Source organism: Diplotaxodon limnothrissa, linkage group LG11 (genome assembly GCF_057381915.1).
Source record: "Diplotaxodon limnothrissa isolate DT_005_m linkage group LG11, D_limnothrissa_male_GT1.1, whole genome shotgun sequence".
Lineage (NCBI taxonomy): Eukaryota > Metazoa > Chordata > Actinopteri > Cichliformes > Cichlidae > Diplotaxodon > Diplotaxodon limnothrissa.
In genome coordinates, this window is record NC_140606.1 from 12112477 (window position 1) to 12140266 (window position 27790).

At 40.7% G+C, this 27790-nt stretch overlaps 1 protein-coding gene across 1 annotated transcript; it reads left to right on the forward strand.

The window, feature by feature from the left end:
* Window positions 1-26: 26 nt before the first annotated feature.
* Window positions 27-27603, forward strand: eif3ea (eukaryotic translation initiation factor 3, subunit E, a). Its single transcript, XM_085366192.1, has 13 exons — window positions 27-123; window positions 1212-1329; window positions 1516-1633; window positions 4387-4429; window positions 5945-6049; window positions 11008-11133; window positions 11496-11620; window positions 14628-14754; window positions 15343-15444; window positions 19358-19467; window positions 25603-25705; window positions 26175-26309; window positions 27443-27603. Exons 1-13 carry the CDS (start codon window positions 34-36, stop codon window positions 27476-27478), a joined length of 1338 nt encoding a protein of 445 aa, XP_085222318.1. The 5' UTR covers window positions 27-33; the 3' UTR covers window positions 27479-27603.
* The last annotated feature ends 187 nt before the right edge of the window (window positions 27604-27790 follow it).

Sequence of the window (27790 nt, forward strand, 5' to 3'; positions counted from 1 at the left end):
CATTCTACTACTTCCCTTTCCCCCGGAGCAAACATGGCGGAGTACGACCTCACTACCAAAATTGCCCACTTTTTAGACCGACATCTCGTTTTTCCTCTGCTGGAATTCCTGTCTGTCAAAGAGGTACGAAGTAGATGAAAACTTTAACATTTCGGTACATTTTTTTTTTGGTGTTTTAACAAGCAGATGTCGGTGTTTAAGCTGCTGTAAAAACCCATGTACTCCACGAGCCACATTGTTTGCCGCTTTGTAAAGAAACGACATTTAACCGGAAGTGTGAAATGTAGGAACGACATTCAAAGTAAAATAAATAAATAAAGTTAAAGTTACCGTTTGAACAAAGCCTGTAAACGTCGAGGAGTTTTTAAAAAGAGAAGATCAACGTTTAGCGTAAAGATTTATGTATATGGCTGAAGAAAAACGTATAACACAAGATTTTATGAGCTATAGTGTCACACTTAAGAATTCAATTTGTTCCATATTTGAAAGACCCGAGTCGGAAGTTGTGCATTTGACTGTGATTCACTTTACACTGGTAAAACCACGCTTTTTTCTTTTGAAGTTTTAAATGCAAGTTTTAAGTTTAGCTAAGTGTATGAGTCCACGTTTTCTAAACTCGAAGCAGCTGGTTTTACAGAGTTGTTTGGCGGTGGTACCAGACTTGTCCTTATTCGGTTCAGTGTTATTGCCGTGTGAATGTGCCGGGCGATGAAACATACTGTAGTCCTCTTTCTCTCCGGTAAAGCTAAACCCCCAAACCTGAAAAAGCGAACAACTGGAAAAAAAAATCATGCCCAGTGCTGAAATAGTCATTTAGTTTGGACGTTTTGGTTCACTTAATACAACGTTTGTGGCCAGCAGATTGATGCAGAAAGCTAATAAGACGAGCAAGTTTTTTCCCGGTCGTCTGAAACTATTTATCTACGGAAAATAGCATACTAGACGTTATTGGTTTAACTGTTGCCGCCTTTAGTTGAATCGGCTATAGCCAACAAAGAGAGTGCGCTGTTACAAATACAAAATAATTGTCAGCTTTTGTTAATGTATTGCCCGACGTTATGGAGGAGATGTGCTAAATTTATTCAGTACATTGTGCTTTATAATAATTTAAAAGAAAATCAGTCTTTGTAACTTTGAATCTCAGGGTTTGAATTAATGTACAAAACACTCTGTCCTCTGTTCTGTTTCCTATTATTTGACATGTTTTTTAGATCTACAATGAGCAGGAATTACTTCGTGGGAAATTGGACCTCCTCAGTGACACAAACATGGTGGACTTTGCTATGGATGTGTACAGAAGCCTGTTTGCTGAGAAGGAAATTCCCCATAGTAAGTGGTGGTGCTCAGTGGCTTATCCCGGTTTCTCCAGAGCTGAAACATACACTACTCTACACACTTATTCAAAATTGATTTATCAGTAAACTTGGTTTTACAGCCATTTTTAGTACTGGTGTATTGATTGCTAGTTTATAGTGTTGCTGCATCTAATGACTTTCTTTCTCTTTCCTGTGTCAGCGCTGAAGGAGAAGAGGACAGAGGTTGTGGCCCAGCTAAAGCAGCTGCAGTCAGAGACCGAACCCATCGTGAAGATGTTTGAAGACCCTGAGACAACAAGGCAGATGCAGTCAACCAGGTAGAATCTGTTATTTCCTACTCTAAACATATCATTCAGCTGTATTTAATTAGTGTCCCAAAACAGATTTTATGCCAAACATGAGGAGTTTGTAAAATTTACTGGCTCTTGGGTTAGTAAAACCGGCACAGCAGCATAGCTAATGGATTTTATGAAGTCCAAGGAGCTGCACATTGAACAAAAAATGTACTTAGCCTTCTCAGGAAGACACAAGTTAAAAAAAAAAAGGCAGATGGATAATGTTATGATTAACTTTATCAGGACTGTTTTGTGGTAATTTCAATTAAAACAGTCATATCCAGCTTTATCTGTTCATTTGTTTCTTGGCAAGAGTGTGTAGGGTTTATCAAGATCATTTTCTAGTTTAATGTCTTTCTGGTTTGTGCTTTGGCTGCACTTATTTATTTAAGCCACATACTTGTAGAAACTGTTGTGTGAGATTCAAAGCCTGATAGTGGCAACAGTGTATTAGCGCTTGTCTTTTTATTGTTCGTTTGCTGTCAGCACAAAGTGAGGAAGAAAGTTTCTGTCTTATGTTTTACATCAATCTTTTCTTGGTTTATAAAACAATAGGAAACTCACCGGGGGTTAGTTGTCTTTAATTAAAAATGACAGTTTTATCCCACGATTCTGGACTAAATTCTGCTTAATGCAGTTGCTTGTTTTTAACGTTATGCCTCGTTTATAGGATCACCTGGTGCTGGAAATAAAGGGTTAAATGGTTTAACAGAAGATTCACATCAAACAGTTTCCCCAAGTGTGTTAGATTAAAACTCTCATCCTATAGTTTGTATTGAAGTTACCACTTACCAGGCTTTTTTTTTTTTTTTTTTTTTAAGACTTCTTCTGAAGCCGTAATCCAAACTCAGCTGTCATAGTAAATCATGTTTTACCATATCTATAAACAATCTGTCATTATTGGATACACTCTGTGGAATATAATCACCATTAGGATGACCAGTGATTTATGTTCTCATTTGTTTGGAGTTGTTAAAGCACTGAAAACCACTTTGGGGTTTTTGAGTAGACAAGCTACTGATTGCTTGGTGGGGGGTTGTGTGTGTGTGTGCTAACATCTCCTGATGGGTGCAAAGCGACAGATTGGATCTTTTACATCATCAGTTTGTTAAGCACTGTTAAACAGCCTAGGGTTTCAATGATTAAACACTGGAGTGCCATGAAGTTGTAATGTTGTCAGTTTTACTCTTGATACTGGAGAAATAAATAAGACATTTCCTGTTTAACTTTACTACATTAAATTTATCTCGAAAATTTTATCTCACCAATTTCTTTTCTAATTTACGTTAAGATTAAGACGGTTGTCTATGATGCATTTTCCATGTTCCCAATCCAGAAGAGAGATCTCTCTTTTGGAGCTTCTGTGTGAAGGGCAGGAGCAGCAGCACCGCCATCCAACAGACACACACAGCCTGCTCTTAGTGAGGATTGGGAAAGCTGTGGTTACACTTGAGTATAGTCACACTTGTTGCCACATATGCAACAAGTCTTTTGCATGTAAGACCACAAACATGAGCAATATGTGGAAAAATCTAGTAAGATCACATCACACGTAGTAGGAGAAATGGATCTGTCTATTCCCCCCACGTGGGTTGCATATAGAAACGACATACTTAATTAAGTAAATGATACAAGCATGGGTTATTAGTGTATAAAAGCAACCATCAGTAAGCTGTGGATGTGCTTTTAAATGCAATCTGAGCTGCTGTTCAGATGTCTACTTGTCAACACAGACTGTTTTGTTAGTGTGAAGTAGCCCACTGGACAGGGAGTAGGAGGATGTCTGCCTGGTACATGGTAATTATATAACTCTAATCACCAGCAAATTGAAATTGTTACTTTGCCTCTGTCCTCAACTCAGGTGTACTGTGTTTTCTATTTTATTTATGCCGCACCAATTGACAGCAACAACAGTCTTTTCAAGAACCCTACAAGAAAACTGCTTGTCAGGAAATAAAGGTTAATAGAGGGTTAACTGGATCCCCACTAATGATATAACTGTCCTCAGCCTGATCAGCCCCAGCCACTGGCCAGTCGTCTTACCTGAGTAAATCTTTTCTGGCCTCAGGATATTTCTTATGTGGAACCTTATTAAGAAACTGTGTTTTGTGGTAAGAACTGCACATGCTAGTGGGTGTGTTAATTGATCGCAATATGTGTTACTAGCGTGGACAGCGGGCTGAAATTTCACAGTAGAGGGTGGATATAAAGGATCTTTAGCTTCAGAGCCTAAATCAACTTCATTTAACAAACATCACACTTGTGCCAGTAAATGCACACTCATTCATTCCCACTGTGAAAGCGAACTCAACCCAGGCACACACATAGTTTCTATGTGGTGTTCACATAAATAGATTTTAGGTCACAGGCAAAGTTGTAAAATGCATTCAGGAGAGAACAGTTAAGGGAAGCCAGTCCTTTATTTTGGCAAACCCATAGAGACACAGAGGCTGTGCTGAAAAATCAGTATTCACTTTATTCACCAGACATCATTTGTTTGACATGGCTAACATAGATTTATGTTGGCCAAACCAAATGTAATAAACAGCCTATCACACCATTTTAAAAGTGAAATGGTCTTCATTTATGTATGGTTCTTGATTTGGCCCAAAAGTGGAAAAATATACCTGAATGATGGTCTAAATGCCAGTTCCTTAGCCAAACGGCAACTCAAGTTAAATGGTCTCTAACTAAAGGAACTGTCTTGCTTTCTTCTTTTTGTTTCTGTCTTCCAGAGATGGACGAATGCTCTTTGACTATTTGGCAGAGAAACATAACGTAAGTTGGCCTGATTTGCTGACATCTCACTTCTTCGCTGCATTTCCCATGGCTCTTTTGTGAACTCATGGTTGTTTTAGGGGCAAAGCGGGAGGGACAGGCCGAGCAGGGAAATGCAAAATTACTTCCCAAAACCCTTAACTCATTTTCGGGGTTTGTATGGCTTGCACAAATTCTGTGGACATTTACATTCTGTGGTGAATTGTTAAGAATAAACGGAGTAGCTCGGGACTCGTGGATAGAGCCGCAAGAATGCCGGAGGTTCTATATTTACCGTGATGTTTGGCTTCTTACCCTCCCCTCCATCGGTCCCCTCCTACTCCGGTATCCCGCTGACCTGCATGCTGTCCTCAGTGCACCTCGACACAGCCCGAGCTCAGAGCCCCTCAGTATGCACTGGGAAAGGCTTGGGCGGCAAAAGGCGCTTGCTGCCTGTCACGGTTGTTCTGAATCTTCTTGAATGGCTTGACGTTAGCTCACGCTGCTCTGAAATACTGGACAGGAAGGACATTTAAATATAGGAAGACATGTAGGCTTGAAATGATAGCCCCATATATAATATATAGTTCATATAACCACATCTTGGAAGGCATTTTGTTTTGGTTTGTTTTGCTTTTTTTAATTTAAATAGTCCCTTCCTTTTCATTGGGGGAAAAAAATGACTTAGCAGTGTGCCACCACAGCAGGGAATTATTCAGATGCAACAAATAAATATGGAATATTGTCATATTTGTGATTTAATTTATAGGTCATTTGTGTTTCTCTGGAGTTTTTGTTATGACTGTTGTTAAACTTTTGTGTTTATTTTACTTTTAACAAAACAAAATCAGAATTTTATCCATAATGTGTTAATATATATATATATTGTATTTCAGCTGATTACATTCTGATGATACCAGCTCATGTTATTTACTTTTTATTTAATGCAATGATGGTTTAAAACTTGACATTGCTATTTTGTTCCTGATCGTAAGCTCACATCATGATTCTAATAGCATGAAATGCGGCCATTTTTTTAAAACCTGAGATACATGGAAGTTGTCTTTGAGCACATTCCTGTGACACACTGCTTGTGGCAGTAGTGAAACTGGGGCCTCGCCTACGGTCTCTCCTAACTTGTTTCATTTTAACCCAAGCCACAATGTTTTCTCAGTTGAACCAAACAACTAGAGAAAGTAAAAGAGAACAAGTGGTGAAAATGCTAACGAGTGAGTGAAACAGGACACCATCACCACATCACCTGTTTACTTATATGATCAAAAGCTTTATAAACATAATTTACAACTGTATAATGCCTGTACAAATAATGTTCTGTAAAGAATTATCATATAATTTTGATAATCGGTCAACATTTCAATGATTTCATCTTTTTTTTTTACTGTAGAAAAGGTCTCAATACATACCAATGTCCCCTTTAGAAATGGTATTTATAAAGTTTTAGTCTTACCATTTCACGTTGTCAGCAATTCACGTTGTCTCTGTAACATTTGTGTTTATGCTGTATTTCTCTTGCAGTTTCGTCAGGAGTATTTAGACACCCTGTACAGGTATGCCAAGTTCCAGTACGAGTGTGGAAACTACTCTGGTGCTGCAGAGTACCTCTACTTCTTCCGTGTCTTGGTAAGCTTTCAGCTTTGGTCGCACACATTCAACACATTTACAATCTATTGAACATGAATGGTGGCATTTGCTGATAACCGGTACCCCTTCACTTAACAGAGTGCCAGTACTATTTTTCTATCCTCATTTATATACTAGCTCAAGGCGTTCGTCTGATATATTAAAATTGAACGTCACATTAGGTTTGCCAGATAGCTTTAATTCCTCCATATGCCAGTGCTTGCATAGCAGAGGAAAAGAACACTTAGAAGTAATTGAATGTGAAAAGCTTACGTCATTGCCTGTTCAATTCCCTGCACGTCTTCTGTATTAGGAGGAGACTGCTGCTCTAGGACTTGAGTAGGATCTTTTACTGGGCCAAGTGATCAGTGGCGGACTGCATAATCTGTCTGTAGTCTTCTCACGGGGCGGGACTCAGTAGACAGCTTATTGATTTGAGTGCTGTGGCCAGAGAGTCGCTAGTCACGACTTCTGAGCTTATGTACTTAGTTATGCAAGGCATCTCCCAGTTACCATTAAGAGGGTTTCATGCAATTTGCAAGGTGTTTCTAAGAGGGTGTGTGATTATCATGGGGGATGAAAATTAACTGTACGTAATTAATAGCTGTCTTCATCATACAGCTATCTTTCTATTTTGAATTTGGAGTGATGAGCTGGAGGACAAAGCCAAAGTTTTATTAAGTAGTTTTCAAGATGTTTCAAAGTCCAGTGATTGTCTCGCAGAGAAAGATAATTACTGTTCACCGAGACCACTGCCAGTATTCAGTTTATGTACATGCACGCTCTCTATGTTCTCTATAATGGAGCCTGACTGACATATTTGTGAGGCTGATGTACTGGCTGATATTAGCTGTTTTTCCAATGTAGTGGTATCAGTATTTAAAACCGCTAATAAATGAAAATTAAAAAGGTAAAAAAGAGACGAGAAACACCCTTCAACCATATTATGAATTTTGATGATGCTTATTTTGTCCAGCGAAAGGAATTTTGCATCTTCCCTGTTGGCAACACAACACACGTTTGGAACGCCAGAAACACAAACAGTTGATCTTAGCTGAGTTGGGCAGAGCATAAATGAGTAATCCACTGGATGTTCTGACAATTAAAATAAAAAGGCGGGGGGTAAACGGCAATGTCATGTTATCTTATTAAGGAATTATAACTACACCCAATAAATGCCTGGGAAATCTGATTATGTTTAATTTGTCTGAAAGAAAAAATATCCATAAACATTTTTTTTAAATGCCCAGGAGGATATATTAGTATCACTCTTGTTTCTTTAAAAAAAAAAAAAAAAAAAAGGGAAAAAAAAGAAAGCAACCTCATATCGGGTGGCCTCTACTTTACAAACACAAAGACATATTGTGTATAGAATCAGAAAATGAGAGTGGACTCACCTGGATGCATTAAAAAAATCACAATTGCCAAGTTTTGGTAAGTGCAATGATCAGTGATCGTGGTGTTTTTGTGACACGTAGGGGACTCTCCAAGCTTGTACAATTTGTTGACTAAAGTCATTTGGAATAAATCAAAATGCCCTGCAGAAATTAAACTCTATTGTTACTCCTTGTGTGTGATCTTAGATCAAGTGTTTGTGAGTTAAACTTGGAGCTGAATGTCCTATAATGAGCGATGGAAGCAGCCTGCATAGTTGGTGGTTTCACAGTGTCACTCACTTGTCCTCTAGCTTTGTTGTTCTTTTGTTTCAGCATTTAGCTGTGTGGTAAAGCAAGGACTTGTGCTAAAGCAGGCCAGGCAGAATAATATCAACATTTTGTCTGTTTATTAGAGTGAAAAATATTAAGACCATTTTTGGTTGTTTCTGTCCTCATTAGCATTTGATACGGCACTGCATCCTGTCTTTTGGATGTTAGTGACTCTGCCTAGTCATTAGGGCTGCCACAAGCGATTATTTTGATGGTCGATAGGTTGGGCCATGAAGCATACACCCGACCCATCCCCAATCTGGGGAAATGAAGGCCGCATTTGTCGGAGTCTTGGAATTTGGACAGTCTTCGTTGTGTCGCTGTAATGTAATTGGCCTACAAATGCAGGCACAGGAAGATGCGCTTCCTGAATTTGGACACAGCTACGATACCGGACACGGCTTCTTCTTCTTCGGGGTTTAACGGCAGCTGGCATCCTTGTGCATGCAGTGCTGCCGTCTTCTGTTTCAGTTCGTTATTACACTCTTAAATCCTACTACTTATTCCTGCGTCTTTTGGGATCTTGGCTTCAAAGCTTCAAATGACGCGTCGACTATTACATTCGTCGACGTAATCGTGACTAGTCGACTAATCGTGGCAGTCCTACTAGTCATGCACATCTCTGTTCCCCTCCTGAAAATCTTGGCAACGATTCTTCCCTACAAACAACTCTTTTAGCCCAAAGCAGTTGGGTATTTTACTGATGTGCTCAGATCTGTTAAGGGAAGAGACAAATCAATAGCGTGTAAGAAAAGTCTTCAAAAGCTTGCAAGGCGTATGACCCACTATCCCAACAACAGTTGTTTATGGCGTTGCAACTCAGTCTAAATAAACCAAAATTGCTCTAATTGAGGTATGCTGTTCAAAGTCCAGCAGAGTCCCTTTTTTTTTAACCCTCAAATTGTTAGTTTCCTCATTTCCAGCCTCTGTAACTGGATATCTGTTGCTTACTCTTGACAATGCGAGAGGCTTTTTAGAAAGGGGAATAGGTAGAAATGGGTTTCATTAGTGAGACTCTGTGCACTACTCCCTCTCCTCCTCCTGTCTTTTTTTTGTGTTTTTGTGGACCTCCCATCCTCACAGGCCCCTTGTCTGCCCCCCCTCTTCCGTATGGGAGAGGTGAGGTTCCATAAAGTCATTTAACGTGGGAAACCCAGTCAATTAAACGAAAGAAGCCAGCCTTGCAAAATCCATGCCTCAGGTCTTGTTACAGTGTGGCCTAGCCCGAAAAGAGCAACTTATTCATATCATCACTTAATGCAGGGATTGAATGTTAAGAATAAAGATTGAGTATCCCGACGGATCCCCAGCACAGTAAATTTATTGTTGCTGGTCAGTCAGCGAAAATGTGCCCATTTCACAAACCAATGGAAACTTAAGGTAACTGCTGGAAAAACCCAGGTATTGAAACTTTTCTAGCGTGGCGACTAGTGAAAAGCCAGACTGTGTGTGTGTGTAGAAAGCTGCCATAATGACCTGGAGGTCAGCCAAACGTAGCAGGCAGGGACTTCCAAGAGAGAAAAAATAGCAAACAAAACACTAGAACAGATGAAACGCTGACCTTTATATCGGCAGCATAGCCAGTTTCTTCTCAGAGCTACAATGCTGATCTTTCTTGTGACTTCTGCAAACCCCCCTTCAAAAAAATCATTCATTATAGACCAGAGACGTGCTCTGTGATCAAAGAGCGCTGCTCCGACTGGTTGGATGCACACAGCATCTTACTGTTTTCTCCTTTGGGGGAATACCACAAGAGATTTTCCAAATATTTTCCCTTTACCTGCCATCATCTCATATTATAACAGCTTGATGAAATGTTATCAGACTGTAGCTGTTTTTTGCTAAGCAAGAAATCCCTTTATAGCCAAATAATCACCAATTTCAGTTTCAGCGGAAACCTGTTCTCTTATTTTTCCTTTTTGTTTGAAGCGTTTCCTGCGTGTGTGCATCTGTCGTGTCTCACAGTCTACTACAGCAGCTGTCCGATGTTGTACAGGGGCGTTTGGTTAGCATCTAGGTTTCTCTGGACGCTCCACAGACACCCACCCCGACTTCCTGCTTGACTCATGTCAATGCGTCTGGTGTTTGGTGTTATCGTGGACTACTGTGGCGCACAGTTTCCCATGAGCCCTAGGGTGTAGTCCAGTGGTCCACTACAGAGTGATTGCATCGCAGAGGTTCAGAGGCATTCTCAACCTGCGTTTCATTACAGGATTCTTTTCTTTCTTTCTTTTTTTTTGTTTGTTTGTTTTAGCTGGGTTCTGGGAATCAGAAACTGTAGCCTGCAACACGTTTGAGAGTAATTATCCTCTCAAAGATGTGTCTTGTTAGCCTTGGTTCATATTTCAGCCTAATTACCTTGTGATTAAGACAGAGTTGTCCAGATTTATTGAAGGTGATGGGTGGCACTTTTCATTTCTTGTTTAAAGAGCAGCAATATTTGCAAGAAATAATAACAACTCCAATTTTCTTGGATATTTTGAAGTTGGATCATTTAAATATTAATGAAGACTTTATTTTATCACTCCTGTGCCGCTCTGTTGCACAGACTTGGGCAGTGCGATCTTGATTCAGCAACATCCTAACTACACAGCCATGCTAGCAAATAAAAAGTCATGACCTATGTGCCACATTCATTTAGAACAGTCTCCGATTTGTGCCCTGATTTTATCAATCTATGAGATATAATCTTTGGATTAGTTCTGATAGCAAACAAGTCAAAAGTATCCCCTTGCAATAAATACAATTCGAATTTTAAACAATGGTTTGATCTTGCTGAAGCGTTTTTAAACCTGAGGACCTTATTGGCATTACCCAGTCAAATGAACTCTCCAACCAAATGCTATAATTCTGTAGGACTGTTCAGGAAATTTCAGTGACACATTCTTCAAATATGTCCTTAATGTGGCAATTTACCCAAAAGTGCTTTGAATGTGGTTCTATTAAAGTCTTTCATAATTCATTTCTCTTGTCTGTCAAGCTCCATTCCCCTGCCATGACATAATTTAATTGGTTTGAAGGATATAAATGAGAAAAGTTACTGTATCATACAACACTGCTACTGAAGCCAAGCAAATGGTGACAAGCCCTGGCTTGCTGCGTATGGATGCAGATGTTGCCGCTTGGTCTGCCAGCCTGTATGAGAACAACCTTAATTAGTATTTGGTCTGTCAAGTAATGTGGAAAAACACTTGTTTTGCAGGTGGGACTGTGTCATCAGTTTAACAAATGTATCATGTTGTCCGTTTCAAGGTCCCATCTACAGACAGGAATGCCCTGAACTCGCTGTGGGGCAAACTGGCCTCTGAGATCCTGATGCAGAACTGGGAGGCAGCCATGGAGGATCTCACCCGCCTGAGAGAGACTATCGATAACAACGTAAATGCCCCACTTCTCAGAATTTGATACCACATTTAGATTCCCTTACATAGACTCCCGTATTGACATTTCACTTGCAGTACAGCTCTGCTGTGGCGTTTTATTTCTTGCCACACACACTCATCTGACTGCTTAAGAACTTGGATTTGTGTTAAGTCATTATCGGTGTTTCTTTGGAAGCCGAGGTGATTTCTTTGTTTTGAAGATGAGAAGAGCATTAATAGAACTGTCTTGAAACATATTTGTGACATAAAATGACTTTCTTTTTTTTCTCTTTGCCTTTTGGTGGTCTCTTTTGGACCTTCTTTCGTGTCTGTCTTCATGCTCGACTGGGTTTCTGCCTTGGCCTTGGCTGTGTCCAGACCGTCAGCTCCCCTCTCCAGTCTCTTCAGCAAAGGACGTGGCTCATTCACTGGTCTTTGTTTGTCTTCTTCAACCACCCCAAGGGCAGGGACAATATCATTGAGCTCTTTCTGTATCAGCCACAGTAAGTACCATTTTTATTATATTTTTTTTCAGTCTTTTGACTTCAATCATTCTTTTAGAGAGGAATTTGAAAACTGTTGAAACAATCCCAGGAAGTAGTTGAAAAGATCAGATACATTTCCCCTGAACAATGTCTAAAAGAAGAAAGGCACAGTTTTGCAGTGTGGTTGAGACTCGGCCCTGTTGGCTGTTTAAACTACACTCAGAATGGCATTTTGTGGTTTAGCATTACAAATGCAAATGAAAATGAGATAATGTCTCGAAATTGTTTTTTTTTTTTTTTGCATTTTGAGAATGGCCGTGACTAAAAAAAAATGATATGCTGTGGTTAGAGTGTTATATTTTGACCCTCTAACGTGTTATCTGACTTGTATATATCAAAATGCTTCATAAAACATTTTACACGCTGAACTTGATTTAGAGGGAAACTGTTTTCTGTCATGACACGTTTTTTTTGGTGGTGGGCTTCCTCATGAAACACTGCTGGTTTTTTTCAAAGTGGTTTCTGAAGTGTGTTTTCGTGTGGTCTGTTTACTCTCCAAGTCGAGAACCAGGCCATATGTATCGCAGATCGGAAACTTTATACACTGTGTTAAAATTTGCACACCACCTATTTTGATGTCTTAGCTCCCTCCCCTGTTCTGATTGCAGGCTTGTATAATTGTACAGATGATTGGGCTCCACAGACAGTATGACAGGCGACCACAACACAGCACACTCAAATGTCTGGTTCCCTGAATTTTACTCAGTTTTTAATTTTATTGTGGATGATTAAGGAGGCCTGCCCAATAATTACTCATGAAAAGCTCACCCAGCCATCTGTTTGGACAAACTGAGGTAGATTTGTGTGCTTTGCAGTTTCACAGTCTTGAAACCTCATGTTTTCCCCGCTGAGGCTTGGCTTGGCTCTTGTTTCCCATCTCTTGACCAGTACTTCCTTTGGCTGAAGTTGGTGACCAGTGGTTGGCCTTCAGCTCCACATTTGACCTCCCTTACCCCTGCAGTCAGCAAATGTTGGTCCAAAGCCTTGTTTGTGTACTATTGACAGAGTGCGCAGACCTCAGGGGAAATAATATCCAGTAACAAAGTATAAGACTGGTGCAAAATGGTCAAACACTACTGCAGTAGTACACCCTGTGTTACTTGATTGTTGAAATCCCTCCTTGGGATGTTTGACATGACTTTCTTTTTCCTACAAGCTGTAAAACGGGACCTGTTCCTGTGTTCTCACACAGACTCCTTAAATAGAGGAAACCTGAACTCATAGTTGATTTCTTGGCTGCATGCCTCAGTAGCATCTTCAGTAAACCAGTGCAGTGATGCTTGTTGCCTGAAAACTCAAAAAAAAAAAACAAGTCTCCTAAGTGGGTTAGAGTGAATGCACCAAGAAGGCTATGGTACAGTGATTCATGCAAGATTGCTTGTTATTGGAGCCCCCAGGAGAATGAGTAGGTGTAAGTTAATCAGGAACACAGCAGGGAGCGTTGTGGGTTTTTTTTTTTTCTCCTTCTTCTTCACGGGAGTCAAGCAACTACAAAGCAAGAAAGGGAGCTCTCCTAAAACCAGGCCAACAGTGGCTTTTTAAAGGTAGCCCACTGCCATTTTTAGACTGAACTTCACAAATGCCACAGGTTCCCCTGTCCCTTTAATTGATTTTGATAATTAAGCCTGGTTTAGAACCGCTCCTCTGAGTAACATGTGCTCCTTTGGCCTTAGCTATGGAGAACTGAAGGAACCTACCTGGGCTAAACAATTAGGTGAATTCAGTTGGCTAAGGACCGTGGCTTTCAAAAGTCTGCTAACCGTTTACAAAAAAAATTAAACTGCACACTAAAGGATTGCAAACCCTCTTAAAGTCATGATAAGGGCATTTTAATACTGGGTATTACAAAACTGTCAGAACACACAGTGAATTGCAACTTGGTGCATATTTTCTTGGATAGCCACAGACTGGGCAGAGTACACGATGACTCCAGTCCACTGTCAAAACTATTTATAAAGAGCATGCAAGCAGATCAGAACTCAGCCATGGAGTAATGAAAGAAGGTAAATCACAATTTACTTTTACACCATGTGAACAGCAAAGAGCTTGCTGGTCCTTAACCTGAGGCAGTGACAGCAGCACAATGCACTATGGAAAGCTGACAAGCTGGCAGAAGTAGTGTGATGCTTGGAGTAATGTTTTGGTGGGAAACCTTGCGTCCTGGAACTCATGTTAAGATTACTTTGACACATAGCACCTACCTAAACATTGCTGAAGATGTTCACCCCTTCATGGCAGTGGTATTCACTGGTGGAAATGGCCTCTTCTTGGGAATATGACCATGTTGTCTTGGCATCCAAATTTCCCAGATCTCAATCTGTTTGAACATGTGTGGGTTGTGTTGTTAAAAACAAGTCCACGTAGTTTCAACATTGCAACTCAAATTACTTAAAGGACCTGATGCTAGCCCCCCCCGACTCCCTCAATACCACAAAGTGCTATCAGAAAGAAGTGTAGTTAAATGTCCATGTCTCTAATTTGGATTTGTTTTGATGTCACAAATACTAGGCAGGTAGGTGGTTTTAATATTGCGTCCAGTTGTTGTGCGTGCAGCATGTTTTTACAGAAACAGTATCTCCACAGTTGGTGTGGGATTATAATGAGCCTGAAACAGTGTTGTCTCTCTCGTGTTCAGCCCTTAGCAAGTTGACCTGTGCTTGGAGCATCAGTCCCTCTTGGATTGAGTTTCAGCTACTGGGCAGGTCCCTGCTCACTGATCTGTATCTTCTTGCCAGAATCCCCCCCTAAGATGCTAATGAAAGAAATGGCTAAAACTTGAACCCAGGCCGACCCAATGAAGGTCCCGTTAGGACATTTATCTGTTTAGCTGAAAAGGATTTTCTCTGTTGAAAATGCCAGGAGCCTGATAAGAATCCCAAAATGTTATATTATGTGTCCTTGTAAAGATCACATCTATGCTTACGTTGGTCTTAAAAGTGATTGCTTTCATCCTACCTCACTCCAGATACCTCAATGCTATCCAGACTATGTGCCCCCACATCTTGCGTTACCTAACTACAGCGGTCATTACAAACAAGGATGTCCGTAAACGTCGGCAAGTTCTGAAGGATTTGGTGAAGGTCATACAACAGGTAAAAAAAACACACAAAAAAATCTGTCACAGAGTGCACAGTTATTAGGTCATTACTTATTGGCCATACTGGCTTTGAAGGGTGGGTAACTGATCATGTAACCCAATAGCATTGCTAACACTTCACTTTAAGCACAAAATATATTATAGTTTGAGTCAAGCAAGAGAAGCCTTGAACTCCTGATGAATGGCAGTAAACTGATTAACTGTTGTGTGCCCATGCCTTATCTACCAATGACAGTAGCTGGTTCAGAGATCTAAGCACTGTTTTGATTGGCTGTTGGTAATGAATAAAAGATGTCCTCAGTACTGTCTGCTCTATAGCCTTATGTGAGTTAAGAAATTTAGAGCCCTTCAGAGTTCAGAGCATGGTTTCATTTATTTAGCAATTGTGTCCAGCAGGTGGTGGTTCTGACTACATTGTAAAACGCTTGAACTTCATATACAGATAGTGATTTACGTTTGCTATATTTGTCGTATTTATTTCTAAATAAACTGTATAAACTACTTGCACCTTACTGTCGATGAGCCCTAACTTTCTAACTTAGACACACAAATATGTTTGTACCTGTGATTTTTATGTTCTCAGGAATCTTACACCTACAAAGATCCGATTACAGAGTTTGTGGAGTGCCTGTACGTGAACTTTGACTTTGACAGTGCTCAGAAGAAGCTCAGGGAATGTGAATCGGTGAGTACCCACTTCAGTCATCTCACCAACAGTAAATTCATCATTTTGCTCCCAAATGGAGAAGAAATGTTGTTTTGGTTTTTTTGTTCATCTGCGTGACAATATGGGGGTCTTCTGAGGACGTCTGATTTGTGGGTCAGACCCCTGAACTTTCACACAGAGCATCATAGTATTAATGGTTAGTAATCGTGTCATCTGTGTGTGACCTTCTGCACGTTCACACAGCAATTCTTTTCGCCACAGTTCTGCGTGGGTCCAGTGAGGCAGAGCAGTGATAGGCTGGGCCTTGTATCTCACTGTCTGATATGTAGAGGTCTCCTTGGACACTGTATGACTCAGGCTTCAGTCAGATTATGCTATGTCCTGTAATTGACCCATCAGCCTAGTCGTTAACAATAAAAGCTTTATAAGCACAAGTCTCTGCAGAGGCGTGCAGACACTCGGTTTAAGAGGGAGATCTGTCATAACACCACTGTTCAGAGCATTTGTTTCAATTTCGGTTTGCAATGATGAAATGTAACTTAATATGAAATATGAGTAGCTTACAGTAAAAGTCTTCTTTGTGTGTTGACTACAAAGCTTAACACACTGAACAGCATGATGATTTGAGAACTTGTCCTTGAACAAGATAAGATTTACAGCTCACTTTGCGGAAGAAACCCGCAAAGACATGATGCAAAATAAAAATAACATTCTGCCCTCTTTTTTCCCAAAACCTATTCAAGGTCTGTGTTCAGTCTTTTCTAGAGAATAGTGCTAATTTAGTCCATGTTCTCCTTCATGTCATACACTCAATTTCAATAATTTGCAGTAGAAACGCACACAACTTGGTCCAGTCTTTTTATATTACTGACTATATACAAAAGACTGGCTACAGCTGCCTTTGCTGGGACACGTGTCATGCAAAGAGGTCACACCAATGTCTGGGCTGGTGGAGTAACAAAAAAGTAAAAAAAAAAAAAAAAAAAAATCACCCCTGTTTTTTGTTTTCTGTTTTGTTTTTATTTTTTACAGGGGGAAACCATCTATAGAGGCCAGCACCAGATTGTAAACATGCGTTCTAACGCTTTAAAATTGATCGTTTTAACATGAAATTCTCTTTCGGGCACTTTCGCATTGTTTACATTTTTTAGCTCTGGAGGTTGCTGCTTAGTGTGAGACGAGCAGAACAGGAGCCCACTCTTAAAAAACGGCCCCACTCTACCACTAGAGATTTAAAAATGCCACAGGTTTTTGTTTGAAAGCGTTATTAGACTGGGTGAATAAGAAATAATGGCTCTTCTGACTCATTTTTCACTTTAAGGTCAATTTAATTTAATTTTGGGCACTGTGGTGCATAATTGAGTTATTTGGCTTAATTTGTATCTTCTGATCTCAAATATTGCCAGCAGTGTTCTTTTTCTTAAGGTTAATTCAAGATTTTGCGCAATTTTTACATTTGAATTCTGTCAGGTTTGTGTGTGACAGACAAAATAATAGGTACATTGAAACTAGACAGTTGCCACAGTTTATCAAAGATTGTTGCATTAGTGACCTTTGTATATAAGATACATGGATACTCTAAAGGATATTCTGGACACATTCTGTGGTAAGTAATCAAATTTAAAGACGGAGCAGGTGTCCTGATTGTTTTGCTATGTACATATTGTGTGTTTATTTAGTAGAACTTAATCTCTTAGTTCATTCTCTGCATACACACTGCAATTTGGCTTTCCCAGATGACGTGCTAATTTGGAGGTGCAGAGGATTGAAAGACTAAACTTAGGGCTATTTGGCCCCCGTTTCATCTTTTGCCTCTTGCAGATAAATGAAAAACATGTGGCCTGATCAAATGGCTCTTTCTTAGGAGAAAATGTTTATAACTCATGTCAGTGGTATACTTAAGGTTCTGTTTCATTTAGATTTATTCTCTTTTCTCTAATATGGAGTCATCTGCCTCACCATATCGCTACTTAGAGAAATTTAAAACGAAATTAATTAGCCAAATTTGTTTTTATGTGATTATGTACTTAAAAAAAAGAACACATCCAACGTGGGGAAAAAAAAATATTTTTCTGTAAGGTCTACACTGACTAAAATATGACACCGCCGTCCTTGTTAAACACTTGCACGCTCTTTTTAGGAGCTCTCTGGGTAGGTCCTGACCTCACCTCGTGGGGTTTTGTTTACATACTCGACTGTGCTTGAAACAGATGCTCACTCCCAATTTCCTCTCAGAGCCCAAGTTATTCCAGGTGCTTTTAACACTAGCTTACCTGTCAGTCTTATCAGAGCATGTCCAGTTGGCACAAAAGGCTTCTATTAACCTTGTCCAATTCACAACGAGTTGGGTGGTTCCAAAGTGTTTAACAGCACCTCTAATGCATTACTGTGATGCTATGCAAACATGTGTTTGTTCCCAAAATGGTCTTGTTTGAAGTCGGTGAGACATTTGTGCGGGGAAAGAAAAGTCACACGCAAGAGAATAGTTTCATTGGTTAAAGGATCTCACAGACCATGGAGTGATTGAAGTAAACCACTACACACTGCAATTGGTTTTTGTCTTGATGAACATTTGTAGTGCCTCACATTTGATCCGCTGAGAACAGTGGCACCCATTTATTTGCTGATTGCCACAATAGCACGACATGCGTATTGTTTTCAGCTCTCCCAACTTCAGTTCACTGCAGCCGGTACAAAAGTATGAGCAAAGTGCTTTCAAATAGGGAGTTTAGCTTGGTTAGGCTGTACAAGTTGTTATTTGTTTCTTTCCCACTCCACCCAAATCTGGAATCGCTGTCAGATGTTAGATGCTTGCATGGCAAAAGAATGAAAAGTATAGGGCTACCTATAGTCCGGCCCTCAGATTGCACATAAATAGGCTCTTCGGGCCCCTTCCAGAATTTGTTTAAGCTTTGTGGTCTGAATCCCAGATGACAATAATTAGGGCACTTAGCTGTTCAAAGTTTATCAGCCTTAGATAAGCATTGTCATAGCTGAAAACGTGTGTTGCCTGATAGCGCCATGTAGTTGGGATTTATTCAAGCAGAACTTTGTGCAGATAGCAGCTTTCTAGGCTTAAGAAAACAAAGAGCTGGTAATCCTTACAGAACTTTTGAAGATAGAGGTCTGTGATGTGAAATAGCTCTCACTGGTGCATTGGAATGCAGTAAGCACTGGGAAATGGGAGCATTTCATACAGTAGTACCTCTGGGACCGTAGTTGGAACATGAACATTTATAGTAGATAAATGGATGAATAGGCCATATGCAGCAGTAAGAAAGAGTCAAAATGAGGCTGCATTTGTTATTGTAACCGGCCACAGGTGATATTTTTTTTTTTTTTTTTTTTTTTTTTTTTTTTTCCCCAGTACATATTTTTGAAAAAAATCAGTGTCATTTGTGAATGGAATTTAGCTTGTGGTGTTGCAGATGCTGGATGACAGTAGCTGTGAAATCTGACAATCCTACAGAGAGGAGAGAGAGAGAGAGAGAGTTGACACTGAACCAACAGCCTAGATGACCGGTGATAAGTCGCTGACAGGGTGGTCATCTCTGTGGCTGCATCTGTTCTTACTGAATGGTGTAATGTGGTGGTTGTAGAATCTGAAGATTTGTGGTTGTTTTTGAAGTGTATTACTTAGAGAGGGACCTTTATTCTGAAACAAAAATGCAGACAGTGTAGTTCTTCCTACCCTATTTACTACAGCAAAAACCAAGTTGGAATTGGGCTTAAGTGAACTGAATTCTTTTCCCCCTTATTACATATGACATTAAATAAAAGAGGCAGACAAAGCACTCATGACTTTCCACTCTGTCTGGTCCAAACTCAGAGTTGTGTGTATTTTAGGCCAGTGTCCTAGATTGATAGAAATAAGCATTGCTTTCATACCTGTTGTACAGTGCTCTAACATGAACTTCTTTCCGTCTCTTAGGTTCTTGTGAATGACTTCTTCCTGGTTGCTTGCCTGGAGGACTTCATCGAGAACGCACGGCTCTTCATCTTTGAGACCTTCTGCAGAATTCACCAGTGCATTAGCATCAGGTTAGTAACACACATTGCTCAACAGTTGTCTGTTGTATTGGATGTGTATTCCCCAACTAGTTGGCAAGTAATTCCTGGAAGTTGCTGGCAGTTGCTACATGAAGTCAGTTGCAAAGAGGATGTGTAACCAAAAACCACTTCTGGCCGGTTTGAAAGCTGTGAATGCCTGTGTGCTGCTACGTAGAATATGTTTGACAGGAAAACTGACTGACATCATTAATGATTAACAGGAAATACTGTTTAATATCGCTACACTTCAAGATGCAGGAAGTAAGAACAGCTGCTTTGCGATTAAAGGAATTTTCCTGAAATGAGTGTTTATTGGCCTCTCTGTGCACAGCCATGCTAACCCCACACATCTTGGGGATAAGTATTATGGGGTTTAACTGCTTCCAGGTCTCTACAGGTTGCTGTGCTTACTAAACTTTTAAGACCACCTGTCAAGGCCAGTTCACTACAAGTTGTCTTCCAGTAAGAGGTCAGGGTTTGGATTGCTTTAGATGTTCCCAGCTGCTCCAGTACACATAAACATTTCAGCTCTCTTCGGCTGGGTAAATGGAGGTCAGGGGGTTCTGTAGGTCTTAATTTGACTGTTAGCTTGAAATTCAATTTAGTTACATTAAAATAAAATTGACCTTGGATCCATCCCCGAAACCAAGAAATTTAGTAAATGCTAATTATAGTGAGCATTAGCGGCGAGAAAGAAAAAAGATTATAGTAATTGTTTGTAATTAAGAAAAATTATAGGATTTGGCATCAATTTGAGAGAGTTATAAAGATAAAGAGAAATCCCGCTTGTCTTTGTAAGTGTTATCTCTGACGTTAGGAAGTGCATATGTTATTCTGTTGTTCATACTGTTCCAGACTAATTTACAGTACACATTTTCCACTGCTTTCACACAGCAGTATGCCGTCCCTCAGGCCTATTGTGACTGCTAAAGATTTGAAGGAAAGGCTGCATTTCCAAGTATGGTTCACAAACACGTGATGCTCAGTGGAAAGAGGGAATGAATTACTTCTTCTGACACGAAAATGATTGCATTGACTGCTACATAGAGCTGTGGAAGTCTGTAGTCAAGGTTGAACTATGGAACATGATCAGGCCCTGTCGAAATCTCCAATTGCAGATTGTCTGGAATTGATTAGGAGTCCTGGTTCTTTTTGGCAGACTTAGTGCAATTGGATCCATTTACTTGTTAAGGACCACAAAAGGTTAGTGGTAACATTGAAAGAGGAAGTTGAACAGTGATTTTTCTACTTTTCACCTTTTTGTGTGTCCTCAACTCTCTTGTTTGTTGAGGTTTCTGAAGCAGGAACACAAACCAAGGGTCGTTTTAGGGATTTCCGTGTTTATTTTTGGTGGTGTTGTGACGATGGACAGAACATGTCTGTTTTTGACAGACAACTAAATTCCAAGTCATTAGTCCTCTACCCAGAAGCCCTCTGCACCCAAGCGTGGACTCAAATGAATTTGATGGCTGTTTTTAATGAGGACATTTTTATAGCTGCTGGCCATGATGGTTTCACAGATATTTAGCTTGCCTTTTGCCCACAGCTTGAGATACAAAAGTAGACCAGAAGTTGGCTTATTTTAGTTCTTTTATGCAAGAAATGCTTGTGTAAAGTGTACTGTAGGCACTGAAAATGTGATTTAGCCCACACTTGCAACCCCCCCCCCCCCCCCCACACACACACACACACACACACACACATGTCTTTTTGTCTAGACTTTTCAGTGTCTCAAGAGTGCGTGCGTGTGCGTGCGTGTTTCCAATTTAGCTTTGCTTTCCTTGTTTGATTTACAGGCTTTATTTCCTTAGTCCTTCCATAAATGTTTCAGACCCTGCTGTGACCTCAAGTGCACACTTGTCCTTTGACATTATGAGTAAATGCTTGAGACGTGGTCATTTGGGGAAGTTTTGTCCCCCCCACCCACCCCCACTCATGACTGGATTGTGTTGTACACAACAGTTCACTGGTATTTGGAAGGGGTGTCGTGTGTATTTGGAAGTAACACTGAAGAGCTTTCCACCTCACAAGTGAGTCATTAAAAAGACCACACAATCATTTCGGTTTCTCCGAAAAATCAATTTTACCCCAAGCCGAAAACGAGGTTGCTCCAAATGGCTTGGACTCTCCTAAACACTATCATATGTTAGTGTTTAACAATGCATTCATTTTAGGCCAGCCATGTTAAGAAGGGGTCTACTTTGGAGAAGAACCCCCCCCCCAAAATCCTCCTCTCTCCCTTAACTGAATTAGACCCCAATGCCTGACCTCTCTGTTCAAGTGTGAGCTTGGTATTGAGACTCACAGGAGTCCCCTAGCCTGAAGTCGAAAGCTCAGGAGCCAGAGCGAGTAAGGGGTCGAAATGAAAGTGATCCTTCTCCCCAAAGGAACAGGATCATGGTTGTGTAAAATAAAACCAGGCGTGGAAGCTGCCTGTTCAGCTTTAAGGCCAAAAGATGTCAATAGTGTGGGTTGTTAACTCTGACCTGCGCACTGCATGCTCCCACATCTGTCCTTTTCTGTCTTGTTTCCCCTTCCCTCTGATCTTCCTTCTCTCTGAGATATAAGTAAGGCTAGCTGTTGAAGAACACTGTCACTAGAACATAAGATAAAGTTACCCTGCTCTGATATACAAATGTGCTTCCTGGGAGCAAAACATTGCCAGACTTTATTTTATAAATTAGATTAGAGGGCTTTGACTCGTACAGGCCAAGGCCTTGGGCCTTTTGGGGCACTTTGTGTTCCTGTGTTATACTGCAAAGACAACAGCGAGAAGGGTTAAGGATTAGCTCAAGTCCCCAGCGAGGAAACCAGATCATGTTTGTTTTGATCACCATATCTGACCTGGACCTGACTGACATGCGTCCCGACTTTCCTGAATTGTCAAACAAAACACCCACATTATTCCTGCGCAGCAATCACCTTCACTGGAGTGAAATTAGAACCAGTTTCAAATTTACTTTTGAATTTGCGTTAGATTAATTGTTAAATAAATAGTTGAAGAATTGTTACTAATATCAGTCAGCTTGATAGAGTGCGATGTATAGTACCCTTCAAAGGTTTTAGGTGCTTTTGATGCCTATACCCCTTATATTCCAGTCTGCCTGCCTGATGTTACTGAATAAGTCATCCTGTACCACGTTAATGATCCCACATACAGAGTTATTAAGGACTGTCTTCAAGATCCTGCAACACATTGCCTCACAGAGCATGAAATCGAAATCCTGAATTTCCGAGTTGACAGTGTGAGCTGCAGCTACTCATCAGCGCATCATTTACTTTAAATTAACACTTGCTGATGTGAAATGGTGTCAGTGCGATCACCGACATGTGTTAACCATCAAACCTAAACTTGGGTCTTTAGACAGCCTACACACAAACTTGTGACGTTCCAGACAATGATCCATCAGAGCAATGTTGCTGTCATGGATCATTTTCCACAGGTTTGATGAGCTGAAGTGTAATCAGCTGTCCGGCAGAGCTAATGTTACAAGGTTTGTTGTTATGAGTGACAGCTTCATCAGTCTCCTCATATCCTTTCCCCTCCTCTGGGCTGCTGGGAACTCCTCGCAACTGCCTTTTTTTCTGTCCTGTTATCCACCTTCTCAATCACTTCACTTGTGGTGTAAGTGTTGAGAGATGTGCACTGTCACTTGGAGACCAAACCCTATTTTTCTCATTATGCTGAGGTAATGCCTTTTATTTGTTGTTTATGCTTTTAATGCCTCATCCAGACACTGACATCATTTCACTTCCCTTCTTTATGTGGTTTTGCCACCATTTGACCAACATTCATGGGTTAGAAAGTGGTAGTCTTTTTTTTAAAGTTTTTAAGCCTTGAGGTAAGACAGACATATCACAAAATAAGATTACTTCCCACTAAAAGAATGTCTTAAATAAGCCTCTGAGAGACAGTTGAAATCTGTACTAGTGGTTGAATTTGTTTGCTGAGGCATGGAGTGAAAAGTGGTGTTGTCTGGGCAGATTCTTACTTATATTGAAGGGGTCTCGCGAAATGGGGTTAATTGACCAGGAAGCGATCATTAACAAAGTCAGTTGTTTAATACAGGCCTTTTTAACCTGTGCTATTGCTTTTTTTTTGTTTTGTTTTTTTGCAGGAATACCGATTTCACGCATTTGTGCCAGCAGGATTTGTGCTTCTCAAGGGAGGGGCTGGTTTCATGGTTTTGAGATGAGAGTTGCTGTAGTCATTCTGAGTAGTGCTCAAAGCGGCCGGGAATATTTATTGGGGCCCTGATATGAAATGTGGTAGGCGTGGAGGGTGGTGAGGGTCAGACAAGAGGAAAGAGGCAGGAAATGTAGGGGGAAGGGGGTATCGAGGGGGTCTAGTTATTTTGAAAGCCACAAGGGAAGCCAGCTGCAATGGGGAAAGCTTTGGATCAAAGAATGCCAGCCACCCTCATAACCCCCTCCTTATACTGTGACACATCTACATCCAGCTCTATCAAAGAGCAGCCCGGTCTCCTACCTGGCTTTTACTTCAGGGGACATTTGCTGTTTGGAGTTGTCTGATGAGCTTTAGCAGCCAGGTGGACAAAGAGTGTTTCCTGGACAAAAAAGAGAAAGAGTTAAATAATTACAGAGGTTCACAACATGGGGTAGTACCCATTCTTCAAATTGAGTTGTTCATACAAGTCTGTAAATCAAGCTCCCATTAGCAGGGGACCATTAGAAGTGTTTGGGTGTGTTATATATATTTTTTGCCTGAAGTGCAATGTGTTGGCCATTTATAAACTTTGTCAAATGGAAATAATAACCAGTCATTTGGGACCTAATGTGCAACATCGGTCATAACATAGAGTAGCATTAAATACGATTTACTGGGTGCTAGAACATATTTCATGCATGAATCAGCACACACAGCAGCTACATTTAATTGAAGTCAGGGTTTCCAGAAGCTAAATGTTACCTGAGAATTAACAGTAAAATTCAGTTGGGGTATTTTATTTATTTTATTTGAAAATGGCAGTTTTCAAAAATTAAGTATAGCTCCATGATTTAGATTAGACTCACCACCTAGTGTAAGTAACTTGAAGTAACACTTTTCTGTATGAAATTGTCTGTGTCTCTGGCATAGTAGTCTTGGCCTGCTCTTCTATACAGCGTTGCATCATTTCATTGAGTTTTGTGGGGAATCATTTATGCACATCTCTCTTAAAGTCCTCTCATTTCAATCAGGTTGAGATCTGGACTTTGACTCGGCGATTGCAGCGCCTTGATTCTTTTCTTTTTCAGCCATTCTGTTGTAGATTTGCTGCAGTGCAGGAAATCGTTCTTTTGCTGCATGGCCCCATACAGACCAAGCTTTAGCTGTTGGACAGATGGCCTCACATTTGACTCTACAATACTTTTGTACTGTTGATGTTCAACTCCATGAGTCCCATGACTCCGAAAATCAGCCCAAATCATCACTGCTCCACAACTGTGCTTGACAGTTGGCATGAGGTCTTGGTGCTGATATGCTGTGTTTGGTTTTTGCTAAAGGTGCCACTGTGCAAGCTGTGTGGACGAACATCTCCACTTTGATCTCGTCTGTCCAAAGCATGTTGTTCCAGAAGTCTCGTGTGTTCTTCTTCTGTTTTTATAGAGGTGCTCACACTTGCTGAATCAGGTGTATTTGATCGGAAGCACCTGGCACCCTCTTAATTCCTATGGAAGCAGTAAATGTGTACTTACTGCTATATAAGTCTGCTTGGAATTCTGTGAAAATGTTCTTTTTCACGTGACTTTATATTAAAATCCCTCTTAAAGTGTGAGATTTTATCAGCTGTTTTTTAGACTTTGCTAGACTGTTGGTGGCTCAGTATAGTGCTTCAAGCTACAACAATTGAGACTCATGCAGAAGTCGTGACAGTTCGATCTACATACATTGGTATTGAACGTGCTATTCCACACACGTACACTAATGTACAAGAACAGCTGATTTTTGCCGATATCCTGTCATTGGCTAAAAGTATTGGTCAAATTAAAATTCTAACTTGATTGCTGACCAAAGACACATCCTCTGGGAACTCTTTAATGTCTCTAGAACATTTAATATCAATGTTACTTTGAATTATTTCAACCGAACCAGGTTAGAGCTCACTGTCTCCTTTTCCTCAACAGCATGCTGGCAGACAAACTGAACATGACTCCCGAGGAAGCCGAGAGATGGATCGTCAACCTCATCCGCAACGCCAGGCTGGATGCCAAGATAGACTCCAAACTGGTGAGACCCTCTGTCTTCTTCCTCAATCAGTCAGCTCTGTGCTTAAGTAATGAATCAAATCCTTTAAAACAAATCTCAGCAAATTGGGGGCTGTTTCAGAACCACTTCTGTGTAACCTCAGGAGGGAAAAGGAGCCCAACGCTATCCTCATTTTTAAAATTTTATTATTTTTTTTTAAAATGGAAGGGTAGCTATAAGGACATTGTAACCGCAGTATCTGAGCCTTGTTACATATCCTCTTATGAGGCTCTATGTTGATCCTACATGTTATGGCATACCCATCGCAACAGTTCTCTGTAATCAGTAAATCATAGCTTAGTCTACCAGAATGACATAGAATTATCTAGATGTGCCTACAGTAGAAACGAATAGGACCTATGTGATACTTCTGGTTGGTCATTGTAGAATAGCATGCCTGTGAGACTAAAAGTTATTGGCATTATTGTGAGGCTATTATCCATTCTTCTAGGGCCATGTGGTCATGGGGAACAACGCCATATCGCCTTACCAGCAGGTGATTGAGAAGACTAAGAGCCTCTCGTTCCGCAGCCAAATGCTGGCCATGAACATTGAGAAAAAGCAGGCCCAGAGCAGCAGAAACGAGGTGAGTAATGCACAAAGTGTACATTAAAATAAAAATTCACACAAATCTCCACTCCCTGCTCGTCGCTGTAGGGGAAGCAAAACTCACTTAACTGATCAGACTGAAGGTCAGCGTGCACTCAGGGTAGTTCAAAGCACCTCAAATGATCAGCTCAGAAGAACAAGGCTCAAGAATGTTGATGAACAACCGTCAACAAAAGCTCTCTTTACACGGAAGAGCAAGTTTAACAGAGCTAATGCTTTCATCCCTCCATTGCTCTTCAAAGGCCTAATGACAAGGTAGATTCCAAACAACCATAAAACGAGGCCCGAGCTCAGTGACTCAGCTCAGCAGCGTAAATAAGGTGGACCCTCACTCTGGCTTTGGTGAACATTAGTCAAAGTCTGGAGTTTTCTGCACTTAGGACCTGTTACAGATGTCTGGCTCGGGGTCCAGTCATCCCCTTTAAGTCTGTTTTTGATGTTGACCTTGCACGTTATGGCGCTATGTAGGCAGTTCAAACATTGCAACTACGCGCAATGCTAAAATGATGCTCCGAACTCCCTGAAAAGTTGACATCTGTCAGAGCGGATTGACGGGCAGCCCGACACGACCGAGACCAGGCAGTTACAGCATTCATGATAACCGTGCGCCTCTTGAGTATCTTTTTGATGTGCTCAATTAGCCTCCTCCCTATTGTTTGAATGTCTGCAGCGGGAGTGCAACCCTAAAGTTATCCTATAAAAAAAGCACCCTAAAGTTATCCTATAAAAAAAGCACCCCCCCCCCCCCCCCCCATTAAGGAGTTTTTGTAATTAGACCAAAAAAGAGAGGTTGCAAACAACTCACAGAGCACGATTGCATCCTGCTGTCCTTAAGGCTACAAATTACTTGCATATAGGGAACATTTACAGCCCTACCATGTGGGCCAGCTGCTTAGGGTCCCTGTCAGCTCTCACAGCCACCCAGCACTCACCAACAGAACACACACATTACACACACCCGACAAGGGGAAAACGTCATCATATAACTGCTTGCACATGTATGTTACTTTTTTTACATTTCCCACAGTCAACAAGAAAGATTTGTTTTGATCGCTCACAGTGATGTGCAAATGGTCTAAATGTGATGTTTTCTTCACGCTTCTCTTGCAGACACCGAGCTGGGCAGGTCAGGAAAGCGGATTTTGATGGATCACCCGTGCCCTGTGGTGTTGCATCTTTTTCCCCCCACACTTGTCCCTCAAAGAGCAAATTACTGTTTTGCACTTGGTTCAAGTCATCACCAATTCAATAAAAGTGACCAACAAAACCATTTTCACCCATGATTGTCTTATTTCTGGACATTACATTCTGCACTTGAGGTTTGAGTGGTCAGAACTTTGTTTTTTTTCTCTCTCTTTCCTTGTTTTTTTTTTTTTTTTTTGCTCCGGTAATACTTGATGAAGTTTTAATGTTCGCATTAAAACTTCATCAAGTTTACACACGCACTAGACAGTTAAG